Genomic DNA, 21,020 nt, shown 5'->3' with positions numbered 1-21,020 from the left:
CCAGTCCGGGCGACAGAGCGAGACTCCATCTCAAAAAAAAAAAAAAAAAAAAAAAGATCATGGCATGTCATCACATCCTTTACATTATCCTGTTGAGTAGGATTGCATTGTCTTAATGAAAAAGTTTCTTTAACTAAGTCCCCTTGGTGAACCCTTAGGATGATTCTGGTATTTCCTCTCAGAAACAGTTTTTCCATGGATGTCATTGGTGGGATGAATCTTTAGAGGTGAAATGTCTGGGTCAGGAGGTCCATGGATTTTAAATTTTGATTAATGTTACCAAATTTCCTTCTGAAAAGGCTTTTTATTCATCTGTACCCACTTTCTGTGGCATATGAGAGTGCCACTTTCCCCATATCCTGTCACGTGGTATATTATCAGCTTTTTTCTTTTAATAGTCGCCTGTCTAATTGGTTAAAAATGTTATTTTGTTTTAATTTGCATTATGAATACTGCTGAACATCTTTTAATATTCTCTTTTTTTTTGGACAGAGTCTTGCTCTGTCTCCCGGGCTGGAGTGCAGTTGCACGGTCTTGGCTCACTGCAAGCTCCACCTCCCGGGTTCACGTCATTCTCCTGCCTCAGCCTCCCAAGTAGCTGGGACTACAGGTGCCTGCCACCACGCCCGGCTAATTTTTTTGTATTTTTTTAGTAGAGACAAGGCTTCACCGTGTTAGCCGGGATGATCTCGATCTCCTGACCTCATGATCCATCCGCCTCGGCCTCCCAAAGTGCTGGGATTGCAGGAATGAGAACGTCTTTAAGTATTCTTAAACAGCCATGGGATTACAGGAGTGAGAACATCTTTTAATATTCTTAAACCACCATTTGTATTTTTCTTTCTGAGCTGTCTCCTTTTACACTTTTTTCAAATTTCGTTTCTCTTCTGATAAAGATAGGGCAAGGTTCTGGTACTCTGCCTGGTTAACTTTCTTTTCCTCCACTAATTTACTTCTGAGGAAGACAGTATTTTATACCTCTGAGTTGATTCATTGTACAGAGTAGCTAGAAGTACAAAAAGAAGGTCTATATTTGTGAACAACTTGGTAATTTTTAATTTTTATTCTTAGAGAATGGAGTATGAAGTCAAATTTTGATTAGGTAAATACCATCAGTTAGTTTTAGAGACAATGTGTCATCGAAATAGGATATATTTTGAAGGAGATGAGAAGAGATAAGTAATTTGGAGGCTGTTCTTAGGCTAGAGATTATGGGAATCTAAAACTAAGATAGGTGGAATTGGAGGGGACTGGGCTACTGACAGCTTTTGTTATTTATATCACTCCAGTACCAGTTTTGCATTTTTTTTTTTCGGCTTGCGTTTTGAAAATGATTAACTTTTCATACTTTGAATCTTCCTTAAGGGGAAAAAATTATATCCATCGAGTAGGAGAGTGCCCAGCATTTGGTAGGCTTCCAGTGAATACTGTTGAAGGAATGCCTTTCAGAAAGCAGAGTAATTATTGTTTTTTAGTTGATTTCATACTTCAGAAACATCAGATTTTGTTCTGAATTGTGAACTCTGCCTATTGTGATATATCAAATATTTGTAGTTTTATTTATGAATTAGATGTAATTTTCTCTGTGCCAAGGGTAAAGATTTTTTTTTTTTGGTGAGGGGAGGTGGGGGAGGGGGTTGGTTTTTATTCAGGCTGTCACAGTGGTTAGAGCCACTCTGTTTTCAGAACAGTCACAACACAGGAAATGCATCACTGAGACTGCCTAGAAAAGTTTGATCAGCTAAATCTTATTGCTTAAAATACACATATTCACAAAAACTGATAAATGGTAACGTGCCTCACACAGGAATGTATTTGAATTTGCAAATGTTCTGACTGGCTGTAGCACCAAACCCTCCACCAACCCCTCATTCACCTTGAAAACCAGTGTCAGTCACATCTCCCTGGCACCCTAACTATTCCTTCAATTCCCTATTAAATCTCTGTCTGAGAAAGGTAGCCTCCTGTAGCAGGAACCACACTGTGACGTGGGAATTAAGCCCAGCTCTGCAGGTTACATTTTCATCTTTTTCGTCTTCTCGTGTCTTGAGGGTAAGATGGTGCAGTGAATCCCACAGTTAACACTCAGCCAGTTCCCCACTGTAACTGGGGAAAGAAACTTGAGAGGGTCCAAATACATCCATTTGATTAGTAGTTAACTGAAAAAGGGTTCATTTTGGTAAAACTTTTTCGCCTTTGAGTCATTTCAATGAGTTATTTGGGATTCTTTAAAAAAGGTAAAGGAAAGGCATCAGAGGGCTTTGACACACTCTGGCCATACGCCAGCCTGCTTGTGCCTATTGGACTCAGTGCAGGGAGGCAGGCCCTGCGCTACCTCCAGGGCCAGCAAAGCTTTCTCCTGGCAATTCTGGGTGGGGCCGATGTGTGGGCCACAGCTAGTCCAAGTCTGTCATTGAAGATCCAGTCAAGCTCTTGTCTGAAATTCCACCTTCTTCTGTCCCAAGTGGTTGTGGAAACCCCCAGGGGTTGGTATGGAGGACCAGGTGCAGCCACGGGAGGCAGACAGGCTCAGAACATGTTTCCCTTTACAGGGAACAGAACACAGGCCTCTGTGTGACTGTGGATCAATGTGCAGGTTGCAGTGATGAGTAGAGTAAAACCTCTTCTTTGAGCTCAGTATCTCTGGTGAACACCAGGAACTGCAGGCAACAATGCTGCTGAATACACCCGAGTACACAGTCAGACATTTGTTCCATAAACAGTAAGTGTGTAAGACCAGTTACCTTGAGAGGGTATCTTGCTCTGGAAGATGCTTTTAAAATGCCACATTTTTCAGGCTTCTAGGTATAAACCTTGGAGGCAGGGAACCTGGATTCTGCTTTCCTTTTGCTGGTCAACTGTCCAGTTCCTTCTGGGTCCCTGAGTCTGGAGTGAGGCAAGAGGGAGATTCTAGATTGTATTTTACCTTAATCCTTTAATCCTTTTCTAGGTAATATCTCTTCCCCCAGGTAGCTTATTTAAAATAAAATTTTAAAAAATTGTCTTTCAAAAAAAATTGCTAACTAGCCCTATTCTGTGTAACATTATACAAGGCATGTAGCCAATTGGATGAAGATTTATTCATGGTCTTTAAAAGTTTGAAACAAATTATATAGGTTTCCATTTATGGTTTGGCATTAGTGTATATATATGTATCTTAAGTTGGAAAAATCTTACAGGAGCATGACTCTTCCAATTCTAGTCTTTATTCAGGGTGTAGCTGTCCTGTAGCCACATCCCCTTTGATTGTTTTAGTAAACATCACAATAACCTTTATGCTCACTCCAAAGTTTAAACAATACAGTACTTTTTAGTTCCTTCTCAGCTTTATTTATATTATATTTAGCACATATTTCAGTTAAAAGAATGTGAATTCTCTGAAGCCAGGGATTGAACCTTATGTATTCAATACTCTTTGAAGAAAATAGAATAGGATCTATGTAGTTGGCCAGTTGATTTACTTTTGAATAATGGAGTACATTGCTTGTGATTCATGGTATTCTTTTAGTAGCATGTTTTTCACTATCATACATGGGTTCTTCAGAACTATTGCTGTGATTCTTAATACCTCAAGATTGTTTATTCAGAACATCGATTAGGGCAGCAGACAAATTATTTGAATTAGTGTTGGCTAAAAATCTTCTAAACTTTGTGAGGTCAAAAAATGTAATTATTAGCATTGATTAAGGGATGATATAATTTGTTTAGCGAGCTCTGATTTTGTGAATTTTTCAAAACATTAAAGTGTGTTCAGTTAAAAGAACAGCTTATATGATCATCCAGATTTCTTTTCTACTTTACAACTGAGAAAAAGCTGCAGCTTTCTACAAAGCAGAGTATAAATATGAGGAAAGTGGTGAAAGGAGGAGTGATAGAATTGAAGAAAATGATGATGACGTGATAATGAAGAAAGGTAATGTTTATCAGATATTTACTATGGGCCATCACTGAGCTAAACACTTTACATTTATTATCTCATTATCATAGTCCTTTCAGATATTGTCTTTATTCTATAGGCACACAAGATCATAGAGAAGTTAAGTGACTTGCCCAAGATTGTACAGTTAGTAAGAAACTCTGGATAGGTACTTTGATTTCAGAAATTAAGGCTCTTTATCATGAGGAAAGAAGCAATGGTAATAAATGGAATTGAGAGTAGGTAGTTAACACATGACAACCAGCTGTTACTCCTACAGAAATTTTATTATTTAAATTTAGTCATTTAATAAGACTGTACTTGCCACTATTGAAGAGTATGTGAAGATGAATAACTTGTTTTTATTTTTAAAAATCTAAGCATAATTTTTGTTGTATAGAATATTATGCTAAGGAAGCTATGATAGAATTTTTTTTTTTTTTTTCTTGAGACAGGATCTTGCTCTGTTGCCCAGGCTGGATTGCAGTGAGGCGATTATAGCTAACTATAACCGCTGACTCCTGGGCTTAAGCAGTCTTCCCACTTCAGCTTCCTGATTAGCTAGTACTATAGGCGTATACCGCCATACCCAAGTAATCTTTTAAAACTTTTCGTAGAGACAACATTTTGCTGTGTTGTCCAGGCTGTTCTGAAACTCCTGGGTTCAGGTGATCCTCCCGCCTTGGCCTTCTCAGAGTGTTGGGATTACAAGCATGAATCCCAAAATTGATATTTGTTAAAATCATTTTTTGTGTGCTCTAAATGAGACTCAACAGCCACAAGAAGCCTTGTTGAGGCTCATTCTAGTTGCTTGGTAATCATTCAAAACCTAGGGTTTTGTGTGGCTTTTGGGAGATACGCTACTTGACTCTATTCACAGTTAGACATTATGTGAATAAGAAGTTGGACAACTGAGTAGTAAGTGTCCAGAGAGCAAGAGACTATGGCAAAAAAGTGACATGAACAAATTCAGGAGCCCCAGGATTTACGGTGTGAGACTGGGCTTTGGTTTTTGTCTACATAAAATGAAGAGATGTAATTATCACTGCCTGCTCCTCATTTCTTTCCAGCTGTAAAGTTTGTGATGTATTCATTTATTCTGCAGATGGCTACCTAACTGCAGTATATACTTCCTTCAATGCCCATTACTGCTCTGTATGAATGCACAGAAACTAAGATGTGTGTTTCTATTTTTATCTTAGTTTTTTGAACCGGTGTTCTTGTTATTATAATTGATTTTTTAATGTATGATACATTGTATCTTGTTGTTTAAAATTTTACATAAGCTTTGAATTATGTGACAAAACTTTAAGACTTTAAATGGGTTTTTTTTTTTTTTTTTGAGACCGAGTCTCGCTCTGTTGCCCAGGCTAGAGTGCAGTGGTGCAATCTCGGCTCACTGCAACCTGTACCTCCCGGGTTCAGTTGATTCCCCTGCCTCAGCCTCCCAAGTATCTGGGATTACAGGTGCACACCACCACACCCAGCTAATTTTTGTGTTTTTAGTAGAGATGGGGATTCACCATGTTGGCCAGACTGATCTCAAACTCCTGACCTCAGGTGATCTGCCCGCCTTGGCCTCCCAGAGTGCTGGGATTACAGTCGTACAGGCATAAGCACCACGTCCAGCCTTAAATGGCTTTTAAAAAATAACTTATCCTATATCATAATGAGTACTTTTTGAAGTTTTGTACTTTATAATAAAGATTTTAACTCCAAATATTAGAATCACTTATGCAGAAGTTTTCATTTTTAAGATTTTAATTCACTTTTGTAAAGATAGATCTAAACAAAATATTTAGAGAAAATGAGAACTTTGGCAGGAGAAAAAGTAAAAGAAAGAAATGCAAAATCGGCCTGGCGTGGTGGCTCATGCCTGTAACCCCAGCACCTTGGGAGGCCAAGGCGGGTATATCACCTGAGGTCAGAGTTCTCCAGCAGCCTGGCCAACATTGTGGAACCCCGTCTTAACTAAAAAAATACAAAAATTATCCAGGCTTGGTGGCAGGCGCCTGTAATCCCAGCTACTTGGGGGGCCGAGGCAGGAGAATCGCTTGAACCGGAAGGCAGAGGTTGCAGTGAGCCGAGATAGCACCATTGCATTCCAGCCTGGGGGACAAAAGCGAGGCTTTGTCTCAAAAAAAAAAAAAAGAAAAGAAAAAAGAAATGCAAAATCAAAGTTGTTAAATATTCAAGACTATTAACATGTAGTCGTCTTAGCACTAGTTTTTAACTGCTTTGACATGTAATTGACATAGAATAAATGGCACATATTTAAAGTGTACAATTTAGTAAGTTTTGATATTTGTGTACACCTGTGACACCATCACCACAATCAAGATAGTGAACAGAGCCATGCTTAAAGATTTCCTTTTGCCTCTCTTTCCATGTTTGTATTCCTATGTTCTTGAGCTTTCTTCTGGGCTGCAGTTAAGTTACTTGCAAATAGTTTGAACCTTTGAGTGTTTGCTAGACCTGATCCAGAACAGTGTTTAGACCAGGGCTCATTATACCCTATTACTGAAGCAAGATCCTTCTGGATACTCTATTCAGTGCCCATGAATCATGACATTTTCCAGGCTGACTGGTAGAAGAGACTGTTTCCAGCCCTGTATCAGTGGTGTGCACTGTTCCCCTTAACCCTTTCTGGTATTTCTTTCCCTGGCCTTGGGCAGTTTCCTCACCCGCATGCACTGATCAGTACAAAACTAAGTACTCAAGGGGAACACTGCAGAGCCCCAGAGTCCTTATTCTATATTTTTCTTTCTTTGGCACTCTGTCCTATGAAGTCCAGCCTCTTTGATCATCGTGGACTTTGAGCTCTTTCTCCTGAACTCCTGAACTTGGCTCAACTTGGTTTTCCCCTTCCTGCACAACACCCTTGAAACTGTCAAAGCAGTGAGCCAGGGTAATAAAAATGGGACTCACGTGGTTTGCTTCCTCACCTCTCAGGGGTCACTATCCTTCATTGCCTAATGTCCCATATCTTAAGGCAGGAGGAGTAAATCTGGTCCTGTTATGTCTTTTTGGCCAGGATTAAATTATCTGCTTAATTTAATACAATTATGATAAAGATTGGTTCTTATGTCAGGATAGTATGATTTTCTTTAGAAGAACTAACCTGTGAAAGGCTGTTATTTAGTAAAAAGTTTGTGACTTAATAATATACCTTTGCTCATATGATAATGATAGTTTAGTAGGGTTTTTTTTTTTAAGCTACCACATATATTTTAATTAGGAAGACTGGCTTTGCATAGCTGAAAGGTTACCACTTAAACGTTTGTTTAAAATTTTAGAATAGTAGGAGATAAAACGCTGTATCTTAGGTTTTACATGATTGAGAAATGTATTGCTCATACAGTAGGGATTTGGGGACCTGCTTCTCTAATTAACAAAGCATAGTATTTGTTTATTTTTATTTTTATTTTATTTTATTTTTGTTTTCGAGACGGAGTCTCACTCTGTCACCCAGGTTGTAGTACAGTGGCACAATCTCGGCTCACTGCAACCTCCGCTTCCCAAGTTCAAATGATTCTCCTGCCTCAGCCTCCCGAGGAGCTGGGATTACAGGCACCCACCACCATTCCCGGTTAAGTTTTGTGTTTTTAGTAGAGATGGAGTTTCGCCATGTTGGCCACGCTAGTCTCGAACCTCTGACCTCAATTGATCCTCCTGCCTCAGCGTCCCAAAGTGCTGGGATTACAGATGTGAGTTACCGTGTCTGGCCAAGCCTAGTATTTAAAGTCTTCTATCTTCCTGAAGTTTTTGTCAGATGGAATTGGTTATTACAAAATTAATACTAAATTTCTTTTTTGCATAATTCTTACAAAGTTATGCTAGCCACCACAAATGGACTTAATTCAAAATAATAATGAATTATTTACTTTGTAAGAAATCTGCTTCTTTCTTTTAAGAAGTCTTTTTTTTTTTGAGACAGAGTATTACTCTGGCGCCCAGACAGGAGTACAGCCGTGCAATCTCTACTCACTGCAGCCTCTACCTCCCGGGTTCCATGATTCTTTTGCCTCAGCCACCCGAGTAGCTGGGATTATCAATGTGCACCACAACACCTGGCTAATTTTTGTATTTTTAATAGAGACCAGGTTTCATCATGTTGGCCAGGCTGGTCTCGAACTCCTGACCTCAAGTGATCCACCTGCCTCAGCCTTGCAAAGTGCTGGGATTACAGGCATGACCCATTGTGCCCAGCCTCTTTTAGGAAATCTTATAGAAGAATCTAGGATGAGAATCAGAAATTTCAGATACTCTAGTTCTCCCTCTTGACACATTTCAGTTGGATACACATCTGTTTTCCATCATTTTCAAAATAATTCTCTTTTAAAAGTTATTTTTAAAGATTAATGATCTTTGAAACAGTCTAAAATACTGCTTTACAAGCTCTATTCTGCAGAAAGCTGCTGACCTGAAAACATTAGTATGTGTTCAACAATAGAGGAATGATTCTGTGGTCAAAAAACTGAAACAGTGAGTCAAAGTTAGGTGTTTTCAGTCCACCTTCATGAAACTCACTGTGTCTAAGTGTCCAGGACAGTGTTGATGCCTCTTATTACTATAGATGTGTTACTTGCTATCATATTTATACTTTGATTTTTTTGTTTGATTTGTGGCATTTGTATGCAATGCTTTCTCTTTAAAAAAGTATTTATTTATTTTTGTAGAGACAGGGTCTCACTATGTTGCCCAGACTGGTCTCTCACTCCTGGGCTCAAGTGATCTTCCCACCTCAGCCTCCCAAAGTGCTGAGATGACAGGCATGCACCACTGCTCCCAGGTGAATCCAATTGTTTTCAACAAGTTTTCACTGCATACAGTATCTCATCTCTGCTGTTACAAATCCTGTAAGGACTGGGACAAGATATAAATATCAAATAAAGCAAGTCTATTCCAGTCCTTTAAATATTGCTTAGTTAGAATTTTGTGGCAAGATTTAACACATAAACATTAAGCCTAGAACCAAATGTTAAAAAAGAAAGATAACATTTATTTAATATTATATACTGTGTTAGTTGCTTTATATTGATGCTTGAAGGTAGATGGTATTACTGAGGTTTGCAGAGGTTAAAAAAGCTAGTAAGTGATAAGAGTTGGGATTCAGTTTCTTGTCTTTTTGATTTCAAAAGAGACGTTTTGCCCTGCATATTGTCTGTGGAAGAAGTAGTGTCATGAAAAATGAAAGATTAAATTAATGTTTCAAATTTTGGTGAAATCAGATATGGCCAAAAGAAAGTTTCTTGATTACATGTTAATTTATCCCTCATCTATTGGGAGGACTAGGGACAATGCTCCAATGCTCCCATTTTAAGTCTAAAATTCTTTTTTTTTTTTTCGAGATGGAGTCTGGCTCTGTCGCCCGGGCTGGAGTGCAGTGGCGGGATCTCGGCTCACTGCAAGCTCCGCCTCCCGGGTTTACGCCATTCTCCTGCCTCAGCCTCCCGAGTAGCTGGGACTACAGGCGCCCGCCACCTCGCCCGGCTAGTGTTTCTTTAGTATTTTTTAGTAGAGACTGGGTTTCACCGTGTTAGCCAGGATGATCTCGATCTCCTGACCTCGTGATCCACCCGTCTCGGCCTCCCAAAGTGCTGGGATTACAGGCTTGAGCCACGGCGCCCGGCCTAAGTCTAAAATTCTTAATGGCTTTAGGGTTTGAGTTACTTTCAGAGCTTTACTTTTACTTCTGAGTTCTTGAGACTTTTAAAACTTTGCATTTATTGTGGTACATTTTTGTTTTACTTAGTAAACTTATTTTAAAAATTAAAATACATTATTTAAAATATTAAATAAATAAATAATTAATTAATTAAAATAAATAAATTAAAAAATTAAAAATATGGCCGGGCGCGGTGGCTCAAGCCTGTAATCCCAGCACTTTGGGAGGCCGAGACGGGTGGATCACGAGGTCAGGAGATCGAGATCATCCTGGCTTACACGGTGAAACCCCGTCTCTACTAAAAAATACTAAAGAAACACCAGCCGGGCGAGATGGCGGGCGCCTGTAGTCCCAGCTACTCGGGAGGCTGAGGCACGAGAATGGCGTAAACCCGGGAGGCAGTGCTTGCAGTGAGCTGAGATTGCGCCACTGCATTCCAGCCTAGGTGACAGAGCGAGACTCCGTCTCAAAAAAAAAAAAAAAAAAAAAATTAAAAATATTTGCCTGTGCCTACTCTGTGACAGGCATTGCGCTAAGGCCTTTGGCATGACCTGATTAAGGATATAGATTCTTTTTTTATTTTTTATTTTTTTTTTTACTCTCACAATATGCTTAAGGATATATATTCTTAAGACATCATTTTTAATTACCCAAATATTACCACAATTATTATAAACATTGCTCTGACCCTTGTTTATTAGTCTCTTGATTTCTCTAAACTTTCACTTTCATTTCTTCAGAGCCAAATCACTCACTCGCCACCCCATAATGAGTAGCTCTTGATACTCTAAAGAGGCCATTTCCATTTTACTTCTGTCTGCATCTTGTGGAATATTATATAAAACAGTAAGAAATTTTATTCATAATTAGTAAGTTTAGCTTGGCCTCAGTTATAGTATGTTTCATTGTTTATCCTTCTGTATTTGAAGCAAACATAGAGGGGATGTAAATTTAATAATTTATACAGTGTGCTCCGGTCCCTGACTGTTTACCTCAGCCTCAAACTTGTAGTCTTGGATTACATACAGTACTGCTTTCTCCAAGGCCTTTGCTCGTGTGTTCTTCCCACTATGCAGTTTCCGTAAATAACTTCCTATTTTGTTTTTTAATGTCTACTTACTCTTTGTTTCAGTACGGGTATCACGTGTGGGACCATCTTTGCTTTCTGTCTTTCCACTTTGTCCACTCTGCCACAGCATGTGTCAGGATCTCTTCCTTATTTTCATGACACCCTAGATATCTCTGTCATTGCTCTTACTGCATTAAATTTTTTATTTGATATGTTTTTGTCATGAGAATGAGCTTCTGCAAGGAATTATCATTTCTTTTTTATCTTTATATTTTCATTGTGTAGCACAATATTAGCAAACAGTAGAAGTCTGGTACATATTTGATGAATGCAATAAATGGCATTGATTTTTATGTTTATCATTTTAAAAACTTTAGAGTACAACTTTTAATTGTTTTACTTATTATACAATATTTCAGGACTGTATTATTCTTGTGAAAGACTCATGGGTAGATTTTCTCTTAAAATTGTGAAAAAGTTGTCAGAAGCCATATTTATATAATGATATTCAAAGGCCATGCCATGGTGAGATTTTTTTCCCCCTAATCTCCACCATTCCTCCACCTCTTAGGATACAGATCTTATGAATGAGACAGAGTAAAGGACTTTAAGTTGGATAAAGATTAGGATTCCCTGCTGGCTAATAATTATCAGAATCTGGATGGCTATTTATTTGGATGAAACGGTGCATACATTGTGTGCATCAAAAGTAAAGCATATGTGATTGTTAGAGGAATGTTTGAATTCCCCAGTGGGATGTCATAGGGTATGTTTATAAACTCTCACTAAGCAGTAGTTCTACAATGGAATTTCTCTGGCATTGAGATAATAATTTGCGCAGTCAAATTACCTTCTTTACAAAACCCCAAGGAATCTTGAGGGCCTAATCCTTTATTAATGTCAACCCACAGGCTGCAAGAAAGCGTAAGATTGCCATTCGAAAAGCCCAGGGGAAAAATGTGGAGGCCATTCGGGAACTGAATGAGTATCTGGAACAGTGAGTGTTTTACAAGAGGATCGTGTTTTGTTATTTTGATAAATCTTTTTTAATTAAAATGGAATTTGCATTTGATTTTCCTGTTTGTCTTCATGCTGTTCATTTGCAGAATATCTACACACTTACTTTTTTTTTTCTTTTCCTCTCACCAGATTTGTTGGAGACCAAGAAGCCTGGCATGAACTTGCAGAACTTTACATCAATGAACATGAGTAAGTTATTAAACACACTTAACATTTTGTTGAGTGCAGTTTTCATCACTGTAAGTTCAGAAAGCACTGTGGTTTCCAGAGGATTGGTGAGAAGGTGTGAATCATGTAGTTTGAAATGAAAAACAAAACAACAATTAAATGAAAACAAATCAATAATTTGCTGGTCATAATATGTGAATAGCTTTAACTAGGTCATTTGTGTTTTGCCATATTGTTTATGTTTAGGAAATAAGTTTTTCTTTCAAATATAGATGGCATTCTTTGGAAGTAAAAAGGCCTGCATTTGCTAAGCTAAGTTTATTTTTGGTGAATCAAAATTGTGAATTTTTAGAGTTCAGATTGTTCTTATAATACAAAGAGTATTGTACTCACTGCTGTTTGAAAATTCTGTCAATTGTATGCATGTATTAGCCTTAGTACTAAGAGAATCAACTCTTCCAAAGTAGAAGCATTCTGTTGCCTGGGTAAAAAACTGAGAATAATCAAGAATGTTGAATGCTGTAGGATCTTGCTTATTAGATGTTTAATGTTTTTGTTAGCTTTTTTATTGCTGTAGTGACAGGAGGAAATCCCAGTGTGAGAGGATTAGTCCAGAGTCTTAGTGCAAGTTTGCTAATATTACAGCATTAATGCTAACCTCCATCTAGAGGCATGTTTTTTCTTTTTTTTCTTAGTTCTTCTGAATCTGAAGTATATGACATTGCTTCTTTTCTTTCTTTTTTGACAGAATAGAATCAGATTGTTATGCACGTTTTCTTGTGCATGAATATTTAACCTTGTTCTCATACTACAAACAACTGATGAGAAATAGAATGAAGACATTTGTCTGTTGTCTGTGGTCTATATATATAATGTGATAGAGAGGATTGAAGTAGTCTATTTGCATAAGTCTAAGAAAAGTGGGAGCTAAAATAAAAGTAATAGCCGTGATTTAATGAATGTGTACTATATTCTGGGAACTATTTTTGAAGTTCTCTGCTATACTCTGAAACAGAGACTCTGGTTTTGATTAGGAAATTATTTCCTGAATTACATTCAGTATAGATGATATGCTTGTTTGTACACATATGTAAACATACTTATGATTTCTTATGCATGTGAGACAGTGTATAATACTTATATTTAGATACATGAAATTGAATCTTTAGAATATAGTAAAAATAATTAGCATTAATTTTATTTTGTTTCTAAAACAGTTGATATTTAACATTTTTTTGTACTTTTTAAAACTTTTCTGACTGAAAGCATTTTTAAACATTTCAAATTAACAAGGATTTTTTTTTCAAGTTAAAGGAATACCTAATGCAGAAAATTTGAGAAACACAATAAAGCATAAAGACCAAGACAAAAATTACATGTAATTCCAGCATCCTAAGTTAACTATAGTTTGATTTTTGTCCTTCCTTACCTTTTAAAACAAAAGCCCAAAATAAAACTATATTTCATAGTTTATGCTTTCCCTTATATTTTGTCAAAAATTTCTTGTGTGTTTTGAATGGTTTTATATTATTTCATCTTACCAGTTTACCCTAGTATTTTTAACCAGTTTCCTAGGGAGATATAAAGGTTGTTTTATATTTTTATGTGTAATGCTGTAGTGATCATGTTTATTTTGTTTCCTTGATTTAAATTCTTTGAACTAAAATTGCTTGATTAAATAAGAGGTACATTTTCTGTGGTTTTGATATGTAGTTCCTGATTGTTCCCTAGAATGTTAACATCAGTTTATTAGCACACCAGCATTTACTAGAGTCCCTTAACAGTATTGGATACTGTGATTCTTTTTTAATCTTTACCTTTACAAGTTTGATAGGTGAAATTGGTTCTACCTTTTTAGTTCATTTTTAAGAGCTCTTTTTGTAAAGGAGACTAACCATATGTCAAAAGTATATCCTTGTTATATGCTTTTTAAATACTGACTTCTTAAAATTATAGAAACTTTACATTTTTAGAAAATCAGATTCATCAGTTTTTAACATTATCATGTCTGCTATCCTTTAATAGCTTAAAATATATATCACCTTTTTTCCCCTACTTCATTTGCAATTTTATTTTTTTGCATGTATTTCTAATATTTATTTCGTCATCAGATTTAGGTTATACCTTATTTTTAACCTACCATTAAATTTATTTATTTGTTTCACCATGTGGCACCACGTTCAGTTTTGCTTTGTTTTGAATCTAAAGAGTTTATTGAAATAGAGGTGAATGTACACTTGAGAGAAATGAACTGAGAAATCTCAAAAAATCAAGAAATACGAAGATGTAGGAGCACCTGAAAAAAATTTTTTAGAGGAAATGATAATTATGGTCAGCCTACCCTTTTATCTAGTATCACAAAAGTCTTTTTTGGTCTTGAAGGTAGTTACAAAATGACCATTTATTTTTTCTAATTGAACACGTAGAAGGAATATTTATGTTTAAGTGAGTGGAAATACATATCTACAGATTTTTTGAAACTGAAAATTACAGTCAGTTCACATGATTCATTTGACATGTTTGAGCAAGTCATTATAGGAAGACTTTTTGGTGGAATGTTAAATAATTGTAGGATATCAGTTTTAGCACCAGTCTCCTGGACACAGTGGCAAAAATGTAGCAGTTTTGAAAATGTTAGATATATGCAACATTTGATATTCTTTTCTGTGTATGAACAGTTATAGGCTTTTTTAAGTATAATAGGTCACAGGCAGCTTTGGTAGCCTAGATCTTGAACTATTTTTTTTCTTTAAGAGACAGAGTCTTACAACATTTCCCAGACTAGACTTGAGCTCCTGGGCTCAAGTGCTCTTCCCATCTCAGCTTCTTGTGTAACTGGCACTACAGGTGTGTCACTATGCCCAGCTCTGGAATTTTTAACTCCAAATAAATATCTGTAGTATAATTTTCATATAGTCCTATTTAATGTTTTTATAGAGAGAAAAAGGGATATAGAATTATGCCATATAACCGTTTTATATTTTTAAGTTACTTTTATAAGTGCGTTTCTGATTTATAAATTATAGTTTGTTTTTAGTTATTCCAGGGGTATCATGTTACACTCATTGACCATATTGAGACTCTTGTTCTGAAGTTTTAAAACTACAGTTAATTTTTTGTGTGTCAGCACTACCAATATGTATTATAGGTTAAGTATCCATAACCTGAAAATCTGAAATCAACAATACTCCAAAATCTGAAACTTTCTGAGTGCCAACATGATGCTCAAAGGAAATGCTCATTGGAGCATTTTGGATTTAGGATTTTTGGGTTAGGGATGTTCAACCAGTAAGATAATGCAGATATTTTAAAATCTGAAAAATTCTGAAATCTGAAACATTTCTGGTCCCAAGCATTTTGGTTAAGGGAATCTCAACCTTTGTGAGCAAAAATACATTCACATTATGAAAGACAAAATTTTTTTACTCGATTTGTAATTGAAACTAAATACTATACAGCAAGGAACATTTTAGTATAATACATTAATTATGATTGTGATTATAGTTCCTTTTCATAGGTCCAGCCATTTAAAATTCCATATCAAAGGGAATTACCACAATTCTATAAGGAAAAATCGTGATGTTGGTAAAGTAACACACAGTACCAAATACTGTAACCTTTAGTTATATATACTTTTGTAAGGAAGAGAGGAAACTTTATTTAGTTCTAGTCCTGACTCTAACATTGTAATAACAATTGTTATTCTGTTTTAAGTAGATTCAAATTATTTTCACTTCTCTATTCTTAGTCTTGTTGAGTCACTGTATATGAATTAACTTCTCTATGCACCTAGAATAGTACTGGCTATGTATTATCCCTGACAAGATTGAGGAAATAGTCACTTTTTATGTGGCCTAACAATGGCCTAGAAAAGCTGGACTAGACCATCTCTTGAGCTCCTTCTAGCTCTAATTTTATTTAATTCTATATTTTATCCACAAAATTAGTTTGATACCATACTTTGTAAAATTGGGGGAAGGAATCCTTTTCTCATATGTGATGCTAATTGATTTTTGATAAAATATCTTGGTATTCATTTTACCCTAAGAACTACTACTACCTGCCCATTTTATCTTGCTTTATGCACCAGTGTCACAGTTGTGCTCAGCCCATTTAAATCTCTAAGAACTTTTATTCTTAGTCTCAATGTGAATTTTTGGTATCATACTTTATAATTAAAGGAATACGTTTAGAAGAGAACTGTCTTTTGATAAAGTGTTTTAAGGTAGAGACAAATTTTCCCTTTTCTTTTAGAGTGATAAATAGATATTATGTAGGTAATCATAATACATTTGTTTTAGACATTTATTTAGTCATTTGTTCAGTCTTACTAAATACCTATCATGTGTCAAGAACCAATGCTTGGTTTTGAATTTAAAAATGGAAAGGGCTAAATAGCTGCATGATCTTAGATGAGAGTATATATATATGGTCCTTCATAAATTTAAAATGCTGTAATTACTAGGTAATCTGCAGGGTGTATTTTTTTCCTCAGTCCCTTTGGGTGTGACTGCTGTGCACATTTTCATGTTACCATTGACATCTTCAGTTTTTCAATGTTATGTGTAATGCATATAAACAGCATATGTAGTGGTTAAAGAGTACAAGCTGTCTGGAGTGGCACAGCCTGGGATTCAGTTTACAGCTCTGTGCCTCAGTAATCTCAGCTCTAGCATGGTGATAATAATTTCCTTCTTCCTAGGATTTTGGTAGGATAATACATGTAACACATTTAGAAAATGCATGACACCTAATAAGCAGTTACTAAAAGTTAGCTTATACTTGTGTGAAACAGGAAAATAATTTTTAAAAGTATATCAGGCATTAGTGTAAAGGTAGATACTTTTGTATGTTGGTAACAAATGCCAAAAATAACTTTAGGTAACCTCTTTCTGTTGGGTAGTGTCATCACTTCCTCACTGGGAAAAAATCTTGTAACACCTGTGTTCATTAGGATTTCCTGTAGATAGTGAGGATAGGCACATGGCATTAAACATTTAAAATATATTTAGTGAATTATAGTCACATGCTTTAAAATGTTTTTCCAGAGCTCTTTCTGGCAGTTCTCTTTTCTTAGGTTTTCAGCAAGATTTTTGTTTATTCTACCACAAGATTAAATAGTAGTACAGTGTATATCAAAACCAACTTGATCTATTTTTCATGGGCTTAGAAATTTATAACTTCAGTATAATTTGGTATTTGACAGTAAACTTAAGTAATGAGAGAAATCTTTGTAATAGAATATGTTGGTAAATATATGCCTGTGAAGAATTTTTAGTGAGTAGAGAATATTTAATAAAGTATTTATTTTCTCCTTACACATTAGCTGTTTGAATATTTTTTAAAATGATCAGCCAGCTTCCAGAAGTTGTTCTGTATACAACTTGATCCAAGGTCTTGAAGCCTTTCTTATTAGTAATGATGAGATGTAGTAGGAGTGAACCAATTTTTAAAATGCAGTATCTATTGATTGTTTACAAGCTGCTTTAAGATGCCTGTGTTTATATTTCATGATAAAATTTAATGTCATTGATATTTATGAATTTCAGATGACAAATACTTTATTAATAAAGCTATGTAAATTATTTGTGAATAAATTGTTTAACATCACTAAAGTTGTTTTTAAATTATTTCAAGATTTAACTAAAATAAAAATTTGTGACTTTTAAAATTAATTTCTCCTCTTGATGTGTTTTTAGCTATGCAAAAGCAGCCTTTTGTTTAGAGGAACTAATGATGACTAATCCACACAACCACTTATACTGTCAGCAATATGCTGAAGTAAGTGTTTTCAGAACAATGGCATGTAATTTTATTTTGGTTACTATTCGGTATTATTATGGAACTAAGAATATTTCCTTCATGTTAAGCAAGTATATATTTAAAACATCTGATGAACATTACATTGTGGGAATAAAAGTTTAAAATTTTTAACATTGCAGTGGTAATACTGACTTCAATTAAGACATACTTAAAACAGTGAAATTCCTTGTATTTTTATATTTGTGTACTATTTTCTTTCCTAATTATAAGTTATATCACATTTGCCACCACTTAATGGCTTCTGAGACATTTATAGTGATTATGATTGTTAAATCCATATTCTGGGAAATTTGTATTAAAGCCAGTTGGGACATAGGAAGTATTTATTTAATTTGCATACTGTTAAGAATATCGGTACAATTGAGTGCTATAAGGCTAGAAGAGATTCATTATTAAAGAATGTCCGTACAGATTATGAAAGGACAATTCAATATTTAAGTCCACGTTTATAATGCCAGTAATAGAAAATACAATGTGAAGTGAAGCATTTGTGAGGCAGCTGAAATAGAAATTATTCTGGCTTTTTATCGTGGCAGCATTTTTGTTTTAAAAACTACTCAATCATCTCAGTGTTCGTAGAACAGAATAACTTTTTTGGGGAAGGTTATGTTTGAAATTTTAGATTAGCTTTAAAAACCTTTAGGTGAATTCTTTTAACATCTTGTATTTGTTTTTAGAGAGAATATCTGTTTCGATTACTTAATGCCTGTGGTATGATGAAACCATGCTATATTTCAAAGTAGTAAAATAAACAGTTTTCAGCACTTTGCAATTTTTAACAGGTTAAATATACCCAAGGTGGACTTGAAAACCTCGAACTTTCAAGAAAGTATTTTGCACAGGCATTGAAACTGAACAACAGAAATATGAGAGCTTTGTTTGGGCTTTATATGGTGAGTTGAGGTGCATGTTTAATGTTATTTTTAAAAATCTGTCACTTAAAATCCATTCAACTATCCCCTCCCATCACTCCTCTCCTGTTTTTTGTATTTTATTAATAAGCATATGATTTTTTTCTGTAATTAATTCTGAGCAATAGCTTGTAAGCCAGTTTTATTTTTGAATGTTAATACAGCCTAGCTGTTTGACTTTTTTTTTGTAAACTTTTATCGTATCAGAATTGAAATCTGCCCTTATAAAATTAAATAGTAACAGGAAAAAAAAATATGATTTCTTGTTTTGATATTCTTGGGTTTATGCCCAACATTATTGTATTTCTTTCCTAAATTATAGTTGTATGACGTATTTTTAAACTATGCCAATAAAAGACATTAGAAATAAAATCCCTAATATATCAAATTAAAACATTTTTTATGGTGTCGAAAAACAGTTTGGAAATTGTGGCAAGTATATAATGATCTCTTGTTTAGGTATGCCAAATGCAGTTTAGAAAAGTCAATTAATAAGAGTATGGGAAATGGAGGAATAATTTACTGACCTTTAAGACATGTATATAAAGTGAGCGCCTCTCTACAATAAGAAAGGCTGGGAAAAATAAACTTTAATATGTCAGTTAGTTCTTTGAATTTTTTATTTATCCTGTTCTTTTGACAGACTTCTTGATAAGTGTCTTCTAGTTGCAGCTCAATGAAAAAGAACTGATTGAAGAAATGGAGATAGGAAGAAATAAACATGAAATAATTTTTAAAAAGGAATGGCAAAATACGATTAGAAAATGGTTCAAATGTATTTCAAGAAAATTTTCCTGGATTCTAGCAAAGCTAATTGCAATGGCTTGAAAATATACTATATTAGAAGTATCTCTTTATCAAATAAATACTAATTTTAAAAACTATATAATATACAACATATTATCAATAATAGTTTATACATAGCACTTTATGTGCTGGGCATTGTTCTGACCTGTAGTTTTTATTTTAAATCAATACATCCTCACATCAAGTATTTGAGTAGGGGCTCTCAATACTATTCTCAGGTGGTGAAACTGAGACACGGATTTAATTAATTTGCCCAAAGATGGGCACAGAGCTCCTAAATGATTGAGTTAGGTTTCCAGCCCAGGAAGTTAACTCCATAGTTTTTCTCGTAACCACTGCATCTACTAAAATTCATAAGAAGAAGGTAACATTAAAGTCATAGAGGTATAAAAGTCAGATTTGGGGATATAGATTCTTCACTGGCAGAGACGGAGACATAGGTGAAAGAGGCTATAGCACAGGCTGGCATAAAACAAAGGCTTAACCTTTTTTTGAATCACATGGTCAGATTCTTTTAAGAGGAAAATATATTTAAGAATAGGATTAAAATTATATCTTACTCTTCACAGTAATATATACGTTGAATAATTAGCATATGATTTGGGGGTTTTATGGATTCTTTCACAGATCCCAGATTAAGAACTGCTCGTTTAAATACATTTTTAAAAAGGAGAGGGTGGATCAAATTGCGGGGACTAATTGGTTCTCTGAAACACAGTTTGAAAACTCATGGTATAGTGAAAAGAGAAATGGATTAGAGATAAAGATCTTTATTTCAAAGACCCATTATTTTGCTTTGGTCAAGTTAAATTTCTCCTATTGGACTTAAATTTCTTTTATCTATTAATGTAGGATGTCAGGCTAAATTATTTTTGAGTTTCCTTTTTCTGTAAATATTCAGTGATTATGTGATTCTGACATAGGCAAGCTTATGTAATTCAATAACAAGAAATAACACCAGTAATATCCTACAGTGGTAAAGTGCTTTTGGTTTATAAAGTGTTCTTCTATAGCTTCTTTATTTAAACGATACGGAGTTTTACCTTTAAGAGCTGTTACAGATACATAATTAAATAATTTTAGGTATTATTTAAAATATATTTTCCCTTCCCACTATTTTGGATTTATACTATATTTTAAAATGTATTTTCATTTTAAGCACTAATATTCAATTTTATGTTTATATTAAAAATTATTTTGGTACAGTTTTTAAAAATTCTTTATTATCATCCCATTGCAACCATGTCCCTTATGTTTTTGATTATCTTGACTAGCAAAAAAGGAATTTTGCTTTTGATGTTATTGTTTGTTTGTTTTTAGTCGGCAAGTCATATTGCTTCTAATCCAAAAGCAAGTGCAAAAACGAAAAAGGACAACATGAAATATGCTAGTTGGGCAGCTAGTCAAATAAACAGAGCTTATCAGGTTAGTATTTATTGATCATTTTGCTATGTAGGTCAGTTAATGTATTTCTTAGTTTTGTTTCTACAAACTACAAAGTCAGATGTCTAGCATTGGACTTACATGCCTTTAGGGCTTTATGAAATGAAATGTGTTTTGTGTAGAATTAATTTGTGGTTTTTTTTTTTTTTTTTTTCTTTTTTCTGAGACAGAGTCTCACACTGTTCCCCGGGCTGG

The 21,020-nt window shown here is 34.9% G+C and overlaps 1 protein-coding gene across 2 annotated transcripts in view; it reads left to right on the top strand.

Moving 5' to 3' along the window:
• EMC2 (ER membrane protein complex subunit 2) overlaps positions 1–21,020 on the top strand; it is a 50,378-nt gene that overhangs the window by 21,603 nt on the left and 7,755 nt on the right. Inside the window, exons 6-10 of one of the 2 annotated variants that reach the window (XM_011961094.1) lie at positions 11,565–11,650; positions 11,803–11,862; positions 17,541–17,622; positions 18,447–18,557; positions 20,703–20,807. In XM_011961094.1, the coding sequence (XP_011816484.1) occupies positions 11,565–11,650; positions 11,803–11,862; positions 17,541–17,622; positions 18,447–18,557; positions 20,703–20,807 (444 nt within the window). The remainder of the gene's footprint in view (positions 1–11,564; positions 11,651–11,802; positions 11,863–17,540; positions 17,623–18,446; positions 18,558–20,702; positions 20,808–21,020) is intronic. The other variant, XM_011961095.1, reaches the window with a different exon arrangement.

Source organism: Colobus angolensis, unplaced genomic scaffold (assembly GCF_000951035.1).
Source record: "Colobus angolensis palliatus isolate OR3802 unplaced genomic scaffold, Cang.pa_1.0 Scaffold535, whole genome shotgun sequence".
In the NCBI taxonomy this organism is placed as follows: domain Eukaryota; kingdom Metazoa; phylum Chordata; class Mammalia; order Primates; family Cercopithecidae; genus Colobus; species Colobus angolensis.
This window is presented reverse-complemented; position numbering and strand designations above follow the sequence as displayed.